Source organism: Ascaphus truei, chromosome 17 (genome assembly GCF_040206685.1).
Source record: "Ascaphus truei isolate aAscTru1 chromosome 17, aAscTru1.hap1, whole genome shotgun sequence".
Classification (NCBI taxonomy): Eukaryota; Metazoa; Chordata; class Amphibia; order Anura; family Ascaphidae; genus Ascaphus; species Ascaphus truei.
In genome coordinates, this window is record NC_134499.1 from 2,796,285 (window position 1) to 2,812,048 (window position 15,764).

Genomic DNA, 15,764 nt, shown 5'->3' on the forward strand with positions numbered 1-15,764 from the left:
ATTGTTTGATCTGCGTGCTGTCTCACCGGCTCTTTTCTTGCTTCTGTAAGTATCTGCTCACTCTGTACTGGGGGAGGCCAACCTCCGTACTAGTACAGATAACGATGTTGCTTCTTATAGGGCTTATTCTATATTTGCTGAAGCATCTTATTGGGACGTTTTCGTTCAAAATTTCCTATAAAAGTCCATGAGAAATTTGGCCTGAAAACAGCCCGATTGGCCACATGGACAAATATAGACTAAGCCCCTTAGCCTGAAAGTGGCAGTGTTGGTGTGACCTGTGGGACTCTGCAGCCACGCGTGACAGAGTGGAGAGCTGCAAGTCTTACATTCCAGAAAACAATGAACATGTCCAATGGGATCGTCTCAACACCAAACTGGCAGAGAAAAATAATATAACCCGTCGGACACCTCTCCCACAGCGTTCTCTCGGAGCGGCGTCTCAGGATCCCGCCCGCTGCGGCTTCCCCGCAGTTTGCAACCCACGGCAGCTTCGCGGGGTCATGGTTTACTTACTTGAGCCCAATGCAGATGAGCGAGCGAAGCTTCACGTCCATCTGAGCGTGCGCCGTATCGTGGCTTACGTTTACGCACTGCACCCCCTGGTGAGGAAGCAGCAAAATAACATATATTACTTAGATTGTAAGCTCTTCGGGGCAGGAACTCCGTGTTCTAATGTTTACTTTTATGCCCAAAGCGCTTCTTGCCATTGGGTTTCATGTTATTTTGCCACGTGTATTAATGCTGTAAAGCGCAATACAAACAATGATATAAATACTAATGTCTGTATTGTATGCCAAAGACAAAGCATCAGGGAAGACATAATAGGTGCTAAATGAAAAATAAAAAAATCCCTCAAATGGTTAATATTGGACTTAATTTCATTTTTGTATTCACGTTCACAAACATACTGGAGACGTTTCTTTGTTTTTTGTAACAGCCATGGCAATGTTACACCTGGGGTATAAAGGATCTTCAATAGAAAAAAATGCCGGTGCAATTTTGATAAAGCCCTTTGCGTGTGAAACGCGTTAGTGTTAGCTCGCGTGTTAGCTCTAGTACTGTCTGTCATGTTTTTTATCAGTCAAACACTTTTGGTCATTACGTCCCCCTTTCCTGATTTTGCTGTGCACCGGCTTTTTTCTATTGAAGATCCTTTTCAAGCTCCTGTTACCAACGCTTGGAAGCACGCACAGCGGGAGTTTCGTCAAGCGGTACCGCTAGTTGATATAGTGTGCATTCAAGTTCAAAGTGCCAGGTGAAGGGAGCGCATCGAGTCGCGTTACAGCGCGGCTTCAGCAGGCACTACTTGTTCCACCCAACATCTGGACTGTATCTAAAACGGTGACCGCATTATATGGACACATTGTGGATTTACATATTCTACCACCGCTGATATCATAAAAGACATTTATCACTAACATTGGTCATTACACATTGTTACCTTATCGGGGGTTTCCTGAGCACCAGATCAAGGGCTGTTTCAGCTCTGCTCTACTACTATTTTCAATCAAAGACCTATACCCGGGGGGCTCAACGCCAGTCATCAAGACCCCCCATAACAGGTAGGTTGAGGATATCCCTGCTTCAGCACAGGTGGCTCAATCAGTGGCTCAGTCAAAGACTGTACCACCTGTGCTGAAGCAGGGATACCCTGATAACCTGACCTGTTGGTGGCCATTGAGGACTGGCGTTGGGGCTCCCTGCTCTAGACACATGCAATGTAATGAGTTGGGCATTCCCAGGTGGAAGTTAGCCGCCCTATGGAGGACGATCAATTCTGGATTCAATGCTCCGGATGAGAATATAGTTTGCCACCTGTGTCCAAATGCAATGAAATAGCTCCATGGTGCCAAGAAACTGGAATGCATGCAATTCAAACCGAGGGCTCGGGGTACTCGAGAGCCAATACTCTAACCTTGGGTGTAACATTAACCTATACCTACCCGATATAGCAGTTCCTCTGGGGTTAACACTTTGCCGTCCTCGTCTAATCTGTAATAGAAGAATAGACCAATTTACAAGGAGCAGCTTAACTCGGGCTGAGCAACGAATCTGAACATAGCCAACTAAGACTGACCACCCACAGGCCACTGCCAGGCGATGAACTATGGGTAATGAAGAGTTAAAAAGTAATATTTAGCAGACTATATAAGCTCACACGATGCTGTACCATTCCATCGACCTTTAATAATGTGAACTATACAGTGACATCCAGTGTAATGAGGAGTTTGAGCACCACCAGAGGATATCTCACGAGAGGCCTCCCTAACCCTTTGGGCCTCACTGCATTTTCCAGACGCATTCTGCAGAACACTAAAGGACTTCTGCTGCTGGGTTGCACATTTGGGATATGCCCCCAATGTAAAATCTCATTCTGGGAGAGGGGGGGGTTCCAGTGAGTGTGTTACCTGTAGGTCTTGCACAGGACCAAGCGTGAATAAACAGAGTCAAAGTCTCGCTCTACCTCTCGACTGGCAGCCTAGGAGACACCAAGAGAAACGGAAGCAAGAAGTAAGAGGCTGTGGGATCATTTCAGTTCAGTACATGGAATTTCAGCCTTGTGGTGTCATACAGGGGGTCAGATTGAGACCAAGACTCTGATTCAATATGGTGCGAAGGTGCTTCTCCAGCTCAGGGAAGCTTCTGAACTCAAATTGGACTGGAGCTCAAAGGCCTTCCTAACACGAAGAGATTCATGGTATATAATGAATAAGGGCCCTCCAGTGCAAGCGCCATATGTATTTATAATAGGCACATACCACACGGTCCCAGTCCTGCAGTGTGCATAGCATAGGGGAGGGCAACTCCAGTCCTAAAGGGCCACCAACAAGTCAGGTTTTCAGGATATCCCTACTTCAGCACATTTTGCGCAGTCTTCGACTGAGCCACTGATTGAACCACCTGTGCTGAAGCAGGGATATCCTGAAAACCTGACCTGTTGGTGGCCCTTGAAGACTGGAGCTGATAATGATCTCTAATATTTGTGAAGTTTATAAATTAGAATTAAAAGCCAGGAAGTCGGTGCAATTGAGTTCTTTCAGTGATTTTACGACCAAGCGTGGCAGGTCCTCCTGGCAATAAATCCTCTGCCAGTTACACAGAGCAGACCCAACACTTGGAGTTTGCCAGTTTTCCCCAAGTTACTTGGTCTGCAGTATGGGTAAGTGTAAAGATTGGGGCGGGGGGTAGCGGCTTACCTCCTCAATAAAGAGCCAGGGGTGACATGGACCCCCTAAAAGGGACGGCTTTTTCAGCCCATGTTCAAAGATGGCCTTGATGCTAGGACAGAGTGTCCCTCGGACCAGGTCTGTGATACCTTCTGTCACTGAGTCATCCCCAGCAACAGAATACTGTGACATGGAAGAGAAGAGAGGTTCATTTATAGAAAGACAATGTCCGATGAATAAACAAAATATCCCTAATACTTCATAGACATAAATTACTGTAGGTTTATAGACAGATATATGAAGCCTTCGAATGTAAAAGGTAATGAATGACCAGTGCTATTTTAGAACATCTCTTCATATAGTATACATATAGGAGGGACCTTTCAATAATGTTACAAACAGGTGGTTTGTCTCCAATGATTTTGCTTACGACATCAAATAAGCGATTTCCGTGACTGCCCTGACCATGCTGGAGACTCTTCTGCTTACCTCTTTGCTCCTCTCATCAAGAACCTCCACAAACTTTGCAGGAAACCAGCCTGGAAAGACCAAAGATGAAGTGGTGATGAGTAGGAGTGTCAAGGATGGGGAGACAAGAGATTTGGATGGGAACGAAAGTATTAAATGGGTAGGAACGACACAATGGGGATAAAAGGTCTGGACAGAATTTATAATGACATGTACAACATCATAGCGGAATAGTCTTGTGTGGAGGTAGAAATGTAATATGTACATGTGCCCCATCTACTTAGCCATCAAAAATAAATCCCTTACAATTTAAGAGACTAGATTAGTCTCACAGTAACACGGTTGTTTCATTCAGTCTTCAACTCAAGCAGGCTGCATATCTAGTGAGAACGGCGACACGTAATGTAAAAATACTTATTTTCCGAAGACCGAACAATATTTCCAGGAAACCGATAGCTCAAAAATCAATTGAAACCCAAGAGCATGTGTAAATAACAATTATAGGTTAAATCAAGTCAAACAATGAGAATCTAGCAATGGATTAAAATACTGATTGGAAAGGACTCCGGCAGTTTATGGAGATAAGACCTTAGTACTGAAGTTGAGAACAAATGATACATGATATTACCAACTGATTTGCGAGTGCCAGTACTCGTAAGGATTTTCTGAGGACAAAATCTTCTTTAGCAATCAATATGACATATTAGTATGGTCTAGGCCCGGGTGGCCAACTCCAGTCCTCAAGGGCCACCAGCAGGTCAGGTTTTAAGGATATCCCAGCTTCAGCACAGGTGGCTCAATCAAAATCACCTGGTCTGTTGGTGGCCCTTGAGGACTGGAGTTGGCCACCCCATGTCTAGGCTGTGTAAAGTATGACATCACGGTCCTTTTATATGACACACACGGCATTCCACATTCTAGAAGGGAGCCTGTAACGTTAATGAGTAAAACAGATGGTTTTCTCTTCCTCTGTCCTGTTTTTCTAAACTAAGAGGGGTAAGGATGGCATAATGGGCAACAGCTCATCAAAATATATGACCAAGAACATCAATGACCGTGGGTATCTGTCCTGCTTCTCTCGGTGCAGAGATCGAACAGAGTAAGTTGCTTTCTTTAAATCTCCTGTGCAGATAATGGTTCATGTCGTTTTCCTGTTTAGGCTTTGGGAAAACAAAGTGAGACAGGTGGATAGAGATATTCCGATTAACCTTTTTAGTGTATGGAAAAGCATATTTTTTGGCAGAGGATACAGGAAAGGACTCTGCAGGTGTTGGGTGGAAACAATATGGATATTCAACCATGAACCAAAGAACGCTAAGGCTTGGTAAATAATATGTGTGGTAGGTGCAAGCCATTTTTCTCTAAGACAATGCTGTATTTAATCACTGCCTCTTCCTGCATTTTCAGCTTTGAGAATAAGGCTCTGGAATACAAACATGAGCCTCAGCCTGTGCCACATGGCAGTGGTGAAGGGGAACAGAACGTATCACCTTGCACAGTACCCACAAGCGTAGCGGCCATCCTTACCCCCAACTCAGACTGTGCTGGGGGGGACTGCCTTTCTGAGCAACATAGGAGCTGTGAGGGAGGTAGAACACCTCTTCCTAACACTATTTTACATTTCATCTGTTTTTGTAATTGCTCATTCACTGATTGTGTGAAAGAAACCTGAAAAAAGAATTCACTGTGGTCGTTGGGAATTACCGTCAGCAGGATGACTATCAAATACCATGAAATACAAACAATATGATAGACAAAATTATGAAATGCGCAACCCAATGGGAAGAGTGACAAATGATGCACAAATACAACACACACTACAAATTAATTAATTAAATGATCTGTGAATGTGTTAATCTCCAATGCTATCCCTGCAGCCTAAGGTAGTGATAAAATCACCCAGAGTAACATGTGTAAAATCCACATAGTAAAAAAAGAAAGACCTATGGCGCCAAGAGAAAACAGAACATAGTGCGATCCAATTTGAAAAAGAAGTGTGTGAAATTGCCCACTACAAAGTGTTCATGTCACAAAATGGAATCTGTACGAGAGTGTGATGTGTGGGCATGGCAGATGAAATGGATTCAGATTCTCCTTTGTTTCCCTACTCACTTTCCTCTCGCGTTACTTCGGCCTGTCTTCGTAACACCCTACGCGTTTCGTTTTGCGCCATAGGTCTTTCTTTTTATTCAATACAATATACCTTTTTAGAGACTAGCAAAGCGATGACATGGAAATGAGGAGGCCGTACTGCAGGGGTCACATAGTATCAGTGATTTAGAATGAGTTATAGGGTTTTTTCTAAGAAAATGATTTAATGGTGGCCATTTTTAAGAGAGCCCCCCCCTCCCCCCTCCAAAAAAATGATGTTGCATCCAAATGTAAAACTGCCTTATTACTAGACAGTGAAGTATGATTGACTGAAAAATGGAAAGTAAATTAAGGAACAAAAAATATTTTTCACACTGTAGATATGGGTCCTGCAATGCATGGCTTTGTGATCACACTGCCGTTCAAGTCTCAGACCAGAGGTGGCATTCCCCAAGTAATAAGCAAATTGTTCACACTACAATCGGCTCTCTGTAATGGACAGATTCCATGAATTACTTCTTAATGTCCTATTATGTAAAATCTCTCCTAATAGAAATGACTTTCTTCCCAATACAGAGGCAGACGGTACCTCCGTTCCGGTCCCTGGTGTGGATTCCCCTCCCACTTTCAGCAGTCAAGTCAGCAGTGAGATTCTTAGTAATAAGGAGTCATCTAACCAAAATAAACCAGACTATACACTCTGTCACAATACCGAAGATGAAGAGCAGCCTTTCTGCAATAAAGATACCATGAACAGAAAACGAGATGCTGACACAAGGGGACCTTATCTGTACGATCCATTGAATGAGACTGATGGACCAAAAGACCTTAACCAACTATATTATCAACCAAGCAACGAGGAACAAATGGAAGTTGGTTCGTATGAGGGAGAACTGCCCACAACATCCTCCATTACATCTACCATGACAGGGGATTCCATTTTTCTTAGCCCAAAAAACAGTGGGGTACGGTTAACGAAACAAGCTTATGAGCTCTTGTCAGCAAAAGTCTTTCAAAACTGCCACCTCCTGGTGGCTTGGTATGGGAACGCCTCCAGTGAGGCAGAGGAGCCAATGACACGTCTCGACAGTGGCTTTGTGGACTTGAATAAGAGAGGAGAGCTACAAACTTCCTAAAGTACAGCCTAAAACATACAGAAACACATTCAGTGTGCAACAAACAAAAGGTAGAAATGACTGTTTCTGAAGGTTCTCTTGAAATGAAGTTTGCAATGGAACAGAAGGTTAAGCAGTGTCACCGCAAATCACCACTTTGTCACATCCCCCGTAAGATGGTTAATAAATAACGGTACATTTTTCAGCCTGCTTTGAGCCTGTGTTTAGGTGTTGTTTGTTCTGTATTTGACATGACATATGGTTTGGTAAATGCAGACCAACATTTGTGTGAAGTACACATGGGAAATTGAGGGAACCAAGAGTAAGTGAAGAAGTAATATGAAGAGACAGGAATAATAAGCAGGGAAAAGAGTGAGAGAAGCGGAAAAGGGTAAGAGAAACAGGTAGGAAAGAAGGAAGGGAGAAAAAGGTAAAGGACAGAAAAGCAAAGAAACAAAGAATAGCTGAATAAGCTAAGGAGAGACTGGGAGAGTAACAGGTATTCTTTTTCTCACCTCTGAGACCGTTTAATTCTCCAACCCAACAGTGCTCGTCTTTCTGAGAAATGATCTGCAGAGATCAGACAGACATGTTACCGTACAGGGACCGTCAGACCCAGGTGCTGGTGTGAGCCTTGCAAGCTATCCCTGCCCATCTCCCAAAAGGGGTTACCGTGATGATGTCGTTCTTGCGAAAGCCAAGCTCATCGTCGTCATGGCGCTCAAAGTCCAGAAGCGCCTTGGCCCTGCGTCGTCTGCTCCGGGAGCAAGACACGTAGTTCTCGTGGTCTCGCTGGTGGCTCTCCATGGTGTAATCTGGAGTCAGGTCCTGGGAGAAGAATGAGGGTCTGTGACCACACTGGTCAGGAGTCTCAGCACAGTGAGGATTCCAATAAATTGTAGGGTCCCACCAGTTCAAGGGGCCTCAATATACATTACTAATTTGCTTTTACCAATTGTGTTTCTTTACCTACGTATAATAATTACTTCTTTACCAAGAAGTTGAGTGTAGTAGGCCTTTGTTCTTTAATACACAAGCTTAGGAGTACAATTACAACCGTTGCCAGTTACATGCACTCCTTGCGAGAGATATCATCTCCCTGAAAAATCCCACTTGTGGCGGCTGCCATGCAGACCACCAAAGTAGTGCTGTCGGTATTCCACCCCAGTGGTGGCTGCGTCTAAATATTAAAAAGAAGGAACCTTACAAATACAGAATTATACTAATATTACAAAGAAGTGGATATAAAATGAGGGTTTTAAATAAGATTTTCACCCCTTCAGTGGTTGAAGGGGACGTAGCGCATCTTTTTGCATGAACGCTACATGCTCTTCTCCTGAAGAGATGAACCCAGGAAAGGCAGCTGAGGGAGGTTTCTGGCACAGCCTCTGCCTGAGGGCCTCATGAGGTTTGCTGGCTGACTCACAATGTTGCAGTTCTTGGGCTCTGTGCACTGGAAATGCCGTGCGACCTGTAGGATGGCCTCCCGCAGATCCGCTACCAGTGCCGTCTGCTTGATATTCTTGGCCTTGAGGGCTTCAAAGTCATCATCGCCTGCGGGGAAGGAAGAGAAATCAACACAAAACACGCACACGGCTAAAAGGGAGATGGGTCTAAACCTTTGGTGGTCAATTGGCGGACCACGGACCATCACCTACAGCCTCCAACCACTGGCTACCCCAGCAGGGCACTCTACCTCTTCAGCGTAGAGAGCGCGGAGATGTTGCTGCCGTGAATCGTAGCTTCTTCCCGCTCCCTTAGCTGCCTAATGCTAGTTCCCAGTGTAAGAAGAGGAGTGGAACAATTCATAAGCAGGTCGGCAATAAGAAGCTGACTGGAGAGAAGCTCTTACCCATGACTGCAACGTCCCTTCTGCCTGCGCACTAAATAAGTAATGTGCAGCTTTTTTTTTTTTTTTTTTTCAACTTCAAATTTTATTGGTATTTCCATAAGATGCATAACAGACATTCGTGCATTTTGTTACCTGAACTCTCTTAAATAAACGCTGTATCCATGCCTCATGACACATAAACACACAAAACGTCACCAAGGGTAGGGAAGAGAGGGGGGGAGGGGAGGCAAGAGCTGCCAGCTTCTTCGTTCCTAGTCCCCTGGCGGACACTGCGTTCTGTCTTCTTACATCCGATAGATCCTCTGACGTATTCCCCAGTTTAATAACCAAGCCTATCCCTGTGTGATGACCCCCTGTCCATCCCTGTATGATGCTTAGGCTACACCATCCCGTCCCAATCCCTTACCTATTGCATATGATAGAAGGAGAACGCACTAAATCCTGTCAGAGCCAAACGGTGGCACTGCTCACCCCTCGGATGTCCGTCTGGGTCAACCAAGGCAGCCAGACCTTTTGGAAATTTGGGCCAGAGTCGTTAACTAAACTTGTCAACTTTTCCATCTGGCAGACAAACCAAATTCTGTTTCGAATCTTTTCAATAGATGGAATTGTGTTTTGGTTCCACAATCTTGCGATCTCGCACCTTATAGCTGTTGCAAAATGTGCAATTAATTTATTCTCCGCTCTGGCTAGCTCTTGTGCTGGTTTGTTTAACAAGAACAACCAGAGGTCCAGCTGAATTTCGAGGTCCAAAATCCTCTGTAGCCAAATCCTAATTTGTTCCCATAAAGGGGCAGGACCACAGCATGTGCAACAAGTCGCCCGGGTCTCCACATTGCTTAGGGCACAAGGGGGAGTAACCCGGGACAAATGTAGACGATTTTACTGGAGTGAGATACCACCTCATTAATACCTTATATGCGTTCGCCTTCAATGTCGTGCATATGGAACTTTTGGCCGCTGCATTAAAAATCTCCGTCCAGGTCTGACTCCCATTGAGCCATGAAACTTAGTTTCCATGGATAGTCTTTACCTGAACTGATTACTCCTCTGTACATTCTAGATGTTAGTTCCCGTGTGTCGTTACCCAACACACAGAGCGTTTCAAAATTCGTCAATGGAGGACGTACCGGGTGTTTGGTATAGAATGCCCGGATTTGGAGGTGCCTAAAAAATTCTGTGTTATGGAATTTTCTGACTTAATCTGATCAAATGTCTTGATAGTGATTCTACCCTCCAAATCCTTCAATCTCCTAATCCCCTGTTGTCTCCAAATGTTGAAATTCTTTCCATCTAGCCCCGGAGCAAAGTCTGGGTTGCCATATAAAGGGGTCATCAGGGAATCCCTAGAGGTCAACGAGCATCTGAATTTGGTGGCCTCCCAGACTGCGAGTGAATTGAGCATTGAGGACAGCAGATTATTCAATGCTTTAAGCCTAGATTTAGGGTACCAAATTAGGTTGCGAAGTTCCAATGGGGCGTATAGTTCGCTCTCTAAAGCCACCCACCATCGCATATCGGGGTCTACATGCCACAGTATAATTTGGCATAATTGAGCCGGCTTGTAATATGAGAGCAAGCAAGGTACTGCAAACCCACCAGCCTCCTTAGATTTTTGCAAGATTCTCACTTTAATACGTGGTTTCTTATTCCTCCAGATACAATTTGGAAACCTGGGATTGTATGGACAAAATGCCCGAAGTAACTACGGGTATCGGAAGAGTCTGAAACAAGTATAGTAGACGGGGTAGAAGGTTCATCTTAACGCTGTAAATTCTCCCAATCCATGAGAGTCCGTATGAGGACCACTCCCTCAGCTCTCCCCTCAAGGACTGTAAGAGTTTAGGATAATTTGCCTTATATAGCGACTTCGCGCTTTTTGTGATATTAACCCTAAATATTTGATGGCTTTGGGTTGCCAATTGAAATTGAAATTAATCTCTATTAACGTTACTATATCTTTTGGGATATTTAAACTGAGGGCTTCAGATTTGGCCTGATTAATTTTAAATCCTGACACTCTATTGAATTTCCCCAGGAGGTTGAAGAGGTTGGGTAGAGAGGTGGGAGGCTGCAATAATGTGAGAATTACATAATCCGCAAATAACGCCGGTTTGTGAGATTGCGACTGAATTTGGTTTCCTGAAATTTACTGACTGCTTCTGATTTTGGCAGCCACTGGCTCCATGCATAGGGCGAACAACAGGGGTGAAAGCGGGCAGCCCTGTCTCGTGCCACTTTTAAGTCTAAAAAGAAAGCCTTGATGTACGACCGTCACTGCTGGCTTAGTATATAATGCCTTGATTGCCCTTAAGATTCTGCCCCCGAACCCTAACGCCCCCAGTGTGGCATCTAGATATGGCCAGTCTATTCTGTCAGAGGCTTTTTCTGCATCCAAGTTTAACACAATTCCCGGGATCCTGTTGGCATCATTAAAATCAAATACGTCGATAATTCTCCTAGTGTTGTCGGCCGCTTCTCTATCTCTAATAAATCCAACTTAGTCCGGGTGAATCAGCCTGGGCAGAATAGCGCTCAATCTGTTGGCCAATAATTTTTAATAGATTTTAATATCCAAATGTATTAATGATATCGGCCTATAACTTTGACAATTCGTGGGGTCTTTACCCTTTTTATGAATTAACGAGATGGACGCCTGGAGCATCGGATCCAGGAATGGCGCCCCTGCTAGGACTGAATTGAACATCCTTAGCATGTGAGGAGCCAGAATCCCAACAATATTTTTATAATACAGATTAGAGAACCCGTCTTGGCCTGGAGCTTTAGAAGGTTTAAGATTTTTCACTACCTCTACTAGCTCTTCAACTGTAACATCTTTTTGTAGAGACTCTCGCTCCAACCCACTCAACCTTGGCAATGCCGAGCCTGCCAGAAAACTCTAGCGCTTTACTCGTATTTGCGTTATTTATCACCTTCTCCCCATCATACAGCTTTTCATAGTACAGAATGTTTTAAACTCTTCCACTATAAGTTTGGGGTTAGACGTCATTTCTCCCTTATGGGTCCTAATAGCGTGAATGTTATAATTTGGTTGCCTATTACGGATCTTGTTAGCTAGCATGGTATGTGGCTTGTTATGTGCAGCCCTTTTGACAACTTAAGGGCAGCTAGGAGGTATATCATGCTGCCTACCACTGATGTAAACAATAGAACCGGTCAGTGAAGAGGTAAGTGCTGTATCACCCGAACCTATTGTCAGAGTGTTTGGGGAGATGTGGGGGTGTCTTGGCTCCGTGGGTGAGAAATCGTCGCTTACCGAATAGCAGCGTGCTGATACCCGACTTCCTCCGCTGACTCTGTCTCCTCATAATCTGCACAGAAAGGAGGAGAGAAAATGCATGAACAAGGCATTTGTGTAGCACAGAACCTGGGCAAACTAATACAAGTAATAACCTTACCGTTTAATAAGAATGTTAGATTGTAAGCTCTTCAGGACAGGGATTTCCTTTCCTATTGTCTGATTTTGCTGCACTTATTGTATTATTATAGTTCCCTGTACTGTATTCTTTGTGAAGCGCCGAGTACACTTTTGGCGCTATATAAATAAAGACATACAATACAATACAATAAAAAAGACAGGAGTGCCCAATGCTACATCCAATTGACAAAACATATAGAGTAATAAGTATAAAGTTTAAATACTTCAATAATAATAATAATTACTTGGTTATTTAGTTAAACCCTTTGGCCAAAGCGTCATAAGCCTGCATACCAAACGTCAAGATATAACCAAATTTAATGCAGGTCCTAACACAAACTGTGAACCCTTCCTTTTACCTCTGTATGAGGGGAAGCAACCACAGTGAGTCCTGTCCATTCAGCAAAATGCCAGAACCTCCCAAATTAAAAAGGTGGGGAGAGGTGAGCTCTGGGAGAAGGAACCCACCACATATTTTGTTTGTATGCATTGGCCACGCTCAGTAGCACTCCTTTTGACACACACACACACACACACACACGTTATGGTGGGTGAAAAAGACGACAGAAAACCTCCACCGTTAGCCAATAAAGAATATCACTTGTGAGCACATTCACATGTCTTAGACAGGTCTGCAACCCTGCCTTTCACCATTATCACGTCGCATACAGTGCTCTCACTGCAGCAAGGGATTCTGGGGGATGACATGCAAATGAGCACTCGTGTCACCTTTTGCCTGGAATATGCATTCACATGGAGCCCATTTAAGCTTATGTATCGCCGTTCACACAGCTTTTAAATACAGCATGGGACTAGCAAAGCAAGTTTAAACCACTGACAGACATGTTTCAACCTTGCTAGTCCCATGCTGTGTTTAAAAGCTGTGTGAACGGCGATACATCAGCTTAAATGGGCTCTATGTGAATGGATATTCCAGGTAAAAGGTGACACATTGTGTGCTCATTTGCATGTCATTTCCCAGAATCCCTTGCTGCAATGGGAGCACTGTATGCGACGTGATAATGGTTGAAAGGCAGGGCTGCAGAGCTGTCTAAGACATGTGAATGTGCTCACAAGTGATATTCTTTATTGGATATAGATAGATAGATAGATAGATAGATAGATAGATAGATAGATAGATAGAGCTATATAGATAGAGATATATATAGAATGATATCTATAGATATATTTATTATGTGGTGGGTTTTGGAGTTTGAGCGTGCTGGGAATGTGTGTGTTAATACAATACAATGTTACGCGAATGTATTGTTTTATATACAACATTCTGTATTTTACATATATTCTATAAAAGCAATATTTGCCATATTTATTTTATATAGAACTAACCTCCTTGTCTCCTCTATCCTGTTTCCACTGTCCCTTCCTTTCAGATTCAAGACCCTGTTACCTATTGTGCCAATAACACCCAATTGTACTGAGCCACAGAATAAGTTGGTGTGTTATAAATACATTTAAAAAACAGTAGTAATCTACTTGTATTATAGGATATAGGGACATTATTTCTAGTATATACAAAGAAATATTTTTTTTTAATCTATACTATAATTCTAAGTTGGATTCCATCTGTTTGTTTGTCCGAAGCATCGAAATCTCAGAAACGGCACCACGAAACTTTCACTGTACAGTACATTCTGCGGCGGATTTGTAGGTCAACGCAACTATTTTGAACTTCCAATGTGACTCACCTCCCAAATTATGGACATTCTAAGTTTCCTTCGGCTGTCCAGCAAATCTGTTAGAGCAGGGGGCGGGGTGCGTGACTAATAAGGGAGGGGGCTTGTCCTCGGGCCTGTGTGTGTCTCTGTGTGTGTGATGTCAGATGTGCGGGAGAGATGTGCCAGCGTGGGTGGGAGGAGGGGGAGGTGTGCCAGCGTGGGTGGGAGGAGGGGGAGATGTGCCAGCGTGGGTGGGAGGGGGAGATGTGCCAGCGGGGGGGGGGGGGTGGAGATGTGCCAGCGGGGGGGGGGGGGGGGGAGGGAGGTGTGCCAGCGGGGGGGTGGGGGGGAGGGAGGTGTGCCAGCGGGGGGGTGGGGGGGAGGAAGGTGTGCCAGCGGGGGGGGGAGGGAGGGAGGTGTGCCAGCCGGGGGGGGGGGGGAGGGAGGTGTGCCAGCGGGGGGGGGGAGGGAGGTGTGCCAGCGGGGGGGGAGGTGTGCCAGCGGGGGGGGGCGGGAGATGTGCCAGCGGGGGGGGAGGGAGATGTGCCAGTGTGGGTGGTTGGGGGGAGATGTGCCAGCGGGGGGGGAGGGAGATGTGCCAGCGGGGGGGGAGGGAGGTGTGCCAGCGGCAGGGGTGAGATGTGCCAACTAGGGGGGAGGGTGGGGAAATATGTGCCAGCTAGCGGGGGGAGATGTACCAGCGGGGCGGGGGACATGTGCCAGCAGCAGGGGGAGATGTACCAACAGGAAGGGGGGGGGGGGCTGGGAAAATTTGCCGCCAGAGAGGGGAGATGTACCAACGGGTTGGGGGGGGAGAGGGAGGAGGAGATGTGCCGGCAGCGAGGGGACATGCCACAGCAGCGCGGGGAGATGTGCCGCCAGCAGGGGGAGGGGGGGCCGGGAACATGTTCCGGCAGCAGGGGGAGACACACACACAGACAGAGACAAATCTCACCCCGCACTACATCCAGCAGCAGAGGGGCGGGGAGATGTGCCGGTAGTAGTGGGGGGCCGGGGACATGTATTCAATATTACATTCCCTGGGCGAAGCCGGGCACAAAAGCTAGTTAGTATATAATATCTAAGAGGGGATATGATAACTATATGCAAATATATTCAGGGAGAATACGAGGAGCTTTCAAAATAACTATTCATCCCAAGGGCAGTACAAAGGAAACAGTATCATCCCTTTAGGTTGGAGGAAAGGAGATTTCACCAGCAACAAAGGAAAGGGTTCTTTACAGTAAGGGCAGTTACAGTGTGGGATTCATTACCCATGGGGACTGATGGCAGATATCTCCAAAAAAAGGTTAGACATCTTTTTGCCTTCCTCTGGATCACTATACAGGCATACCCCGGTTTAAGGACACTCACTTTAAGTACACTCGCGAGTAAGGACATATCGCCCAATATGCAAACGGCAGCTCGCGCATGCGCCTGTCGGCATGTCCTGAACAGCAATACCAGCTCCCTACCTGTACTGAAGCTGTGCGCAAGCGGGGAGACTATAGAGCCTGTTACATATGTGTTATTTACATCAGTTATGCACGTATATGACGATTGCAGTACAGTACATGCATCGATCAGTGGGGAAAAAGGTAGTGCTTCACTTTAAGTACATTTTCACTTTACATACATGCTCCGGTCCCATTGCGTACGTTAATGCGGGGTATGCCTGTACTGTAAGTAGGGATATAGAATAAAGTATCCGTCTTCTAAATTTAGCATAGGTTGGACGTACGTCTTTTTTCAACCTCATCTACTATGTAACATGATATTCAACCTAGTAAATATTGTATAGAAGTAACATTCTCCTCAAGTAATATAGAGATATAACATTCTTTTATCATGTTATATTTTTGCTAAGAAGCAATTTATAGAAGTTAAAATTCTTCGCATTATTTTAGTAAGAAAGGAATGATATTCCCATGACATGGACGTAGAGTTTCCCTC

The 15,764-nt window shown here is 45.0% G+C and overlaps 2 protein-coding genes across 6 annotated transcripts in view; one reads left to right on the forward strand and one right to left on the reverse strand.

Annotated features, from left to right (window-relative positions):
- SGSM3 (small G protein signaling modulator 3) overlaps positions 1-15,764 on the reverse strand; it is a 56,270-nt gene that overhangs the window by 8,575 nt on the left and 31,931 nt on the right. For all 5 annotated transcript variants that reach the window (XM_075573725.1, XM_075573724.1, XM_075573726.1 and 2 more), the window contains exons 11-19: positions 11,974-12,028; positions 8,271-8,398; positions 7,517-7,672; positions 7,360-7,414; positions 3,660-3,709; positions 3,201-3,353; positions 2,412-2,482; positions 1,947-1,995; positions 517-602 (exon numbers count right to left, since the gene is read on the reverse strand). In XM_075573725.1, coding sequence (XP_075429840.1) covers positions 517-602; positions 1,947-1,995; positions 2,412-2,482; positions 3,201-3,353; positions 3,660-3,709; positions 7,360-7,414; positions 7,517-7,672; positions 8,271-8,398; positions 11,974-12,028 — 803 coding nt within the window. The remainder of the gene's footprint in view (positions 1-516; positions 603-1,946; positions 1,996-2,411; positions 2,483-3,200; positions 3,354-3,659; positions 3,710-7,359; positions 7,415-7,516; positions 7,673-8,270; positions 8,399-11,973; positions 12,029-15,764) is intronic.
- On the forward strand, positions 4,556-7,060 carry LOC142467835 (uncharacterized). The gene is made up of 3 exons (XM_075573729.1): positions 4,556-4,737; positions 5,046-5,227; positions 6,306-7,060. The coding sequence occupies exons 1-3, from the start codon at positions 4,649-4,651 to the stop codon at positions 6,863-6,865; spliced, it is 831 nt and encodes a 276-aa protein (XP_075429844.1). The 5' UTR covers positions 4,556-4,648; the 3' UTR covers positions 6,866-7,060.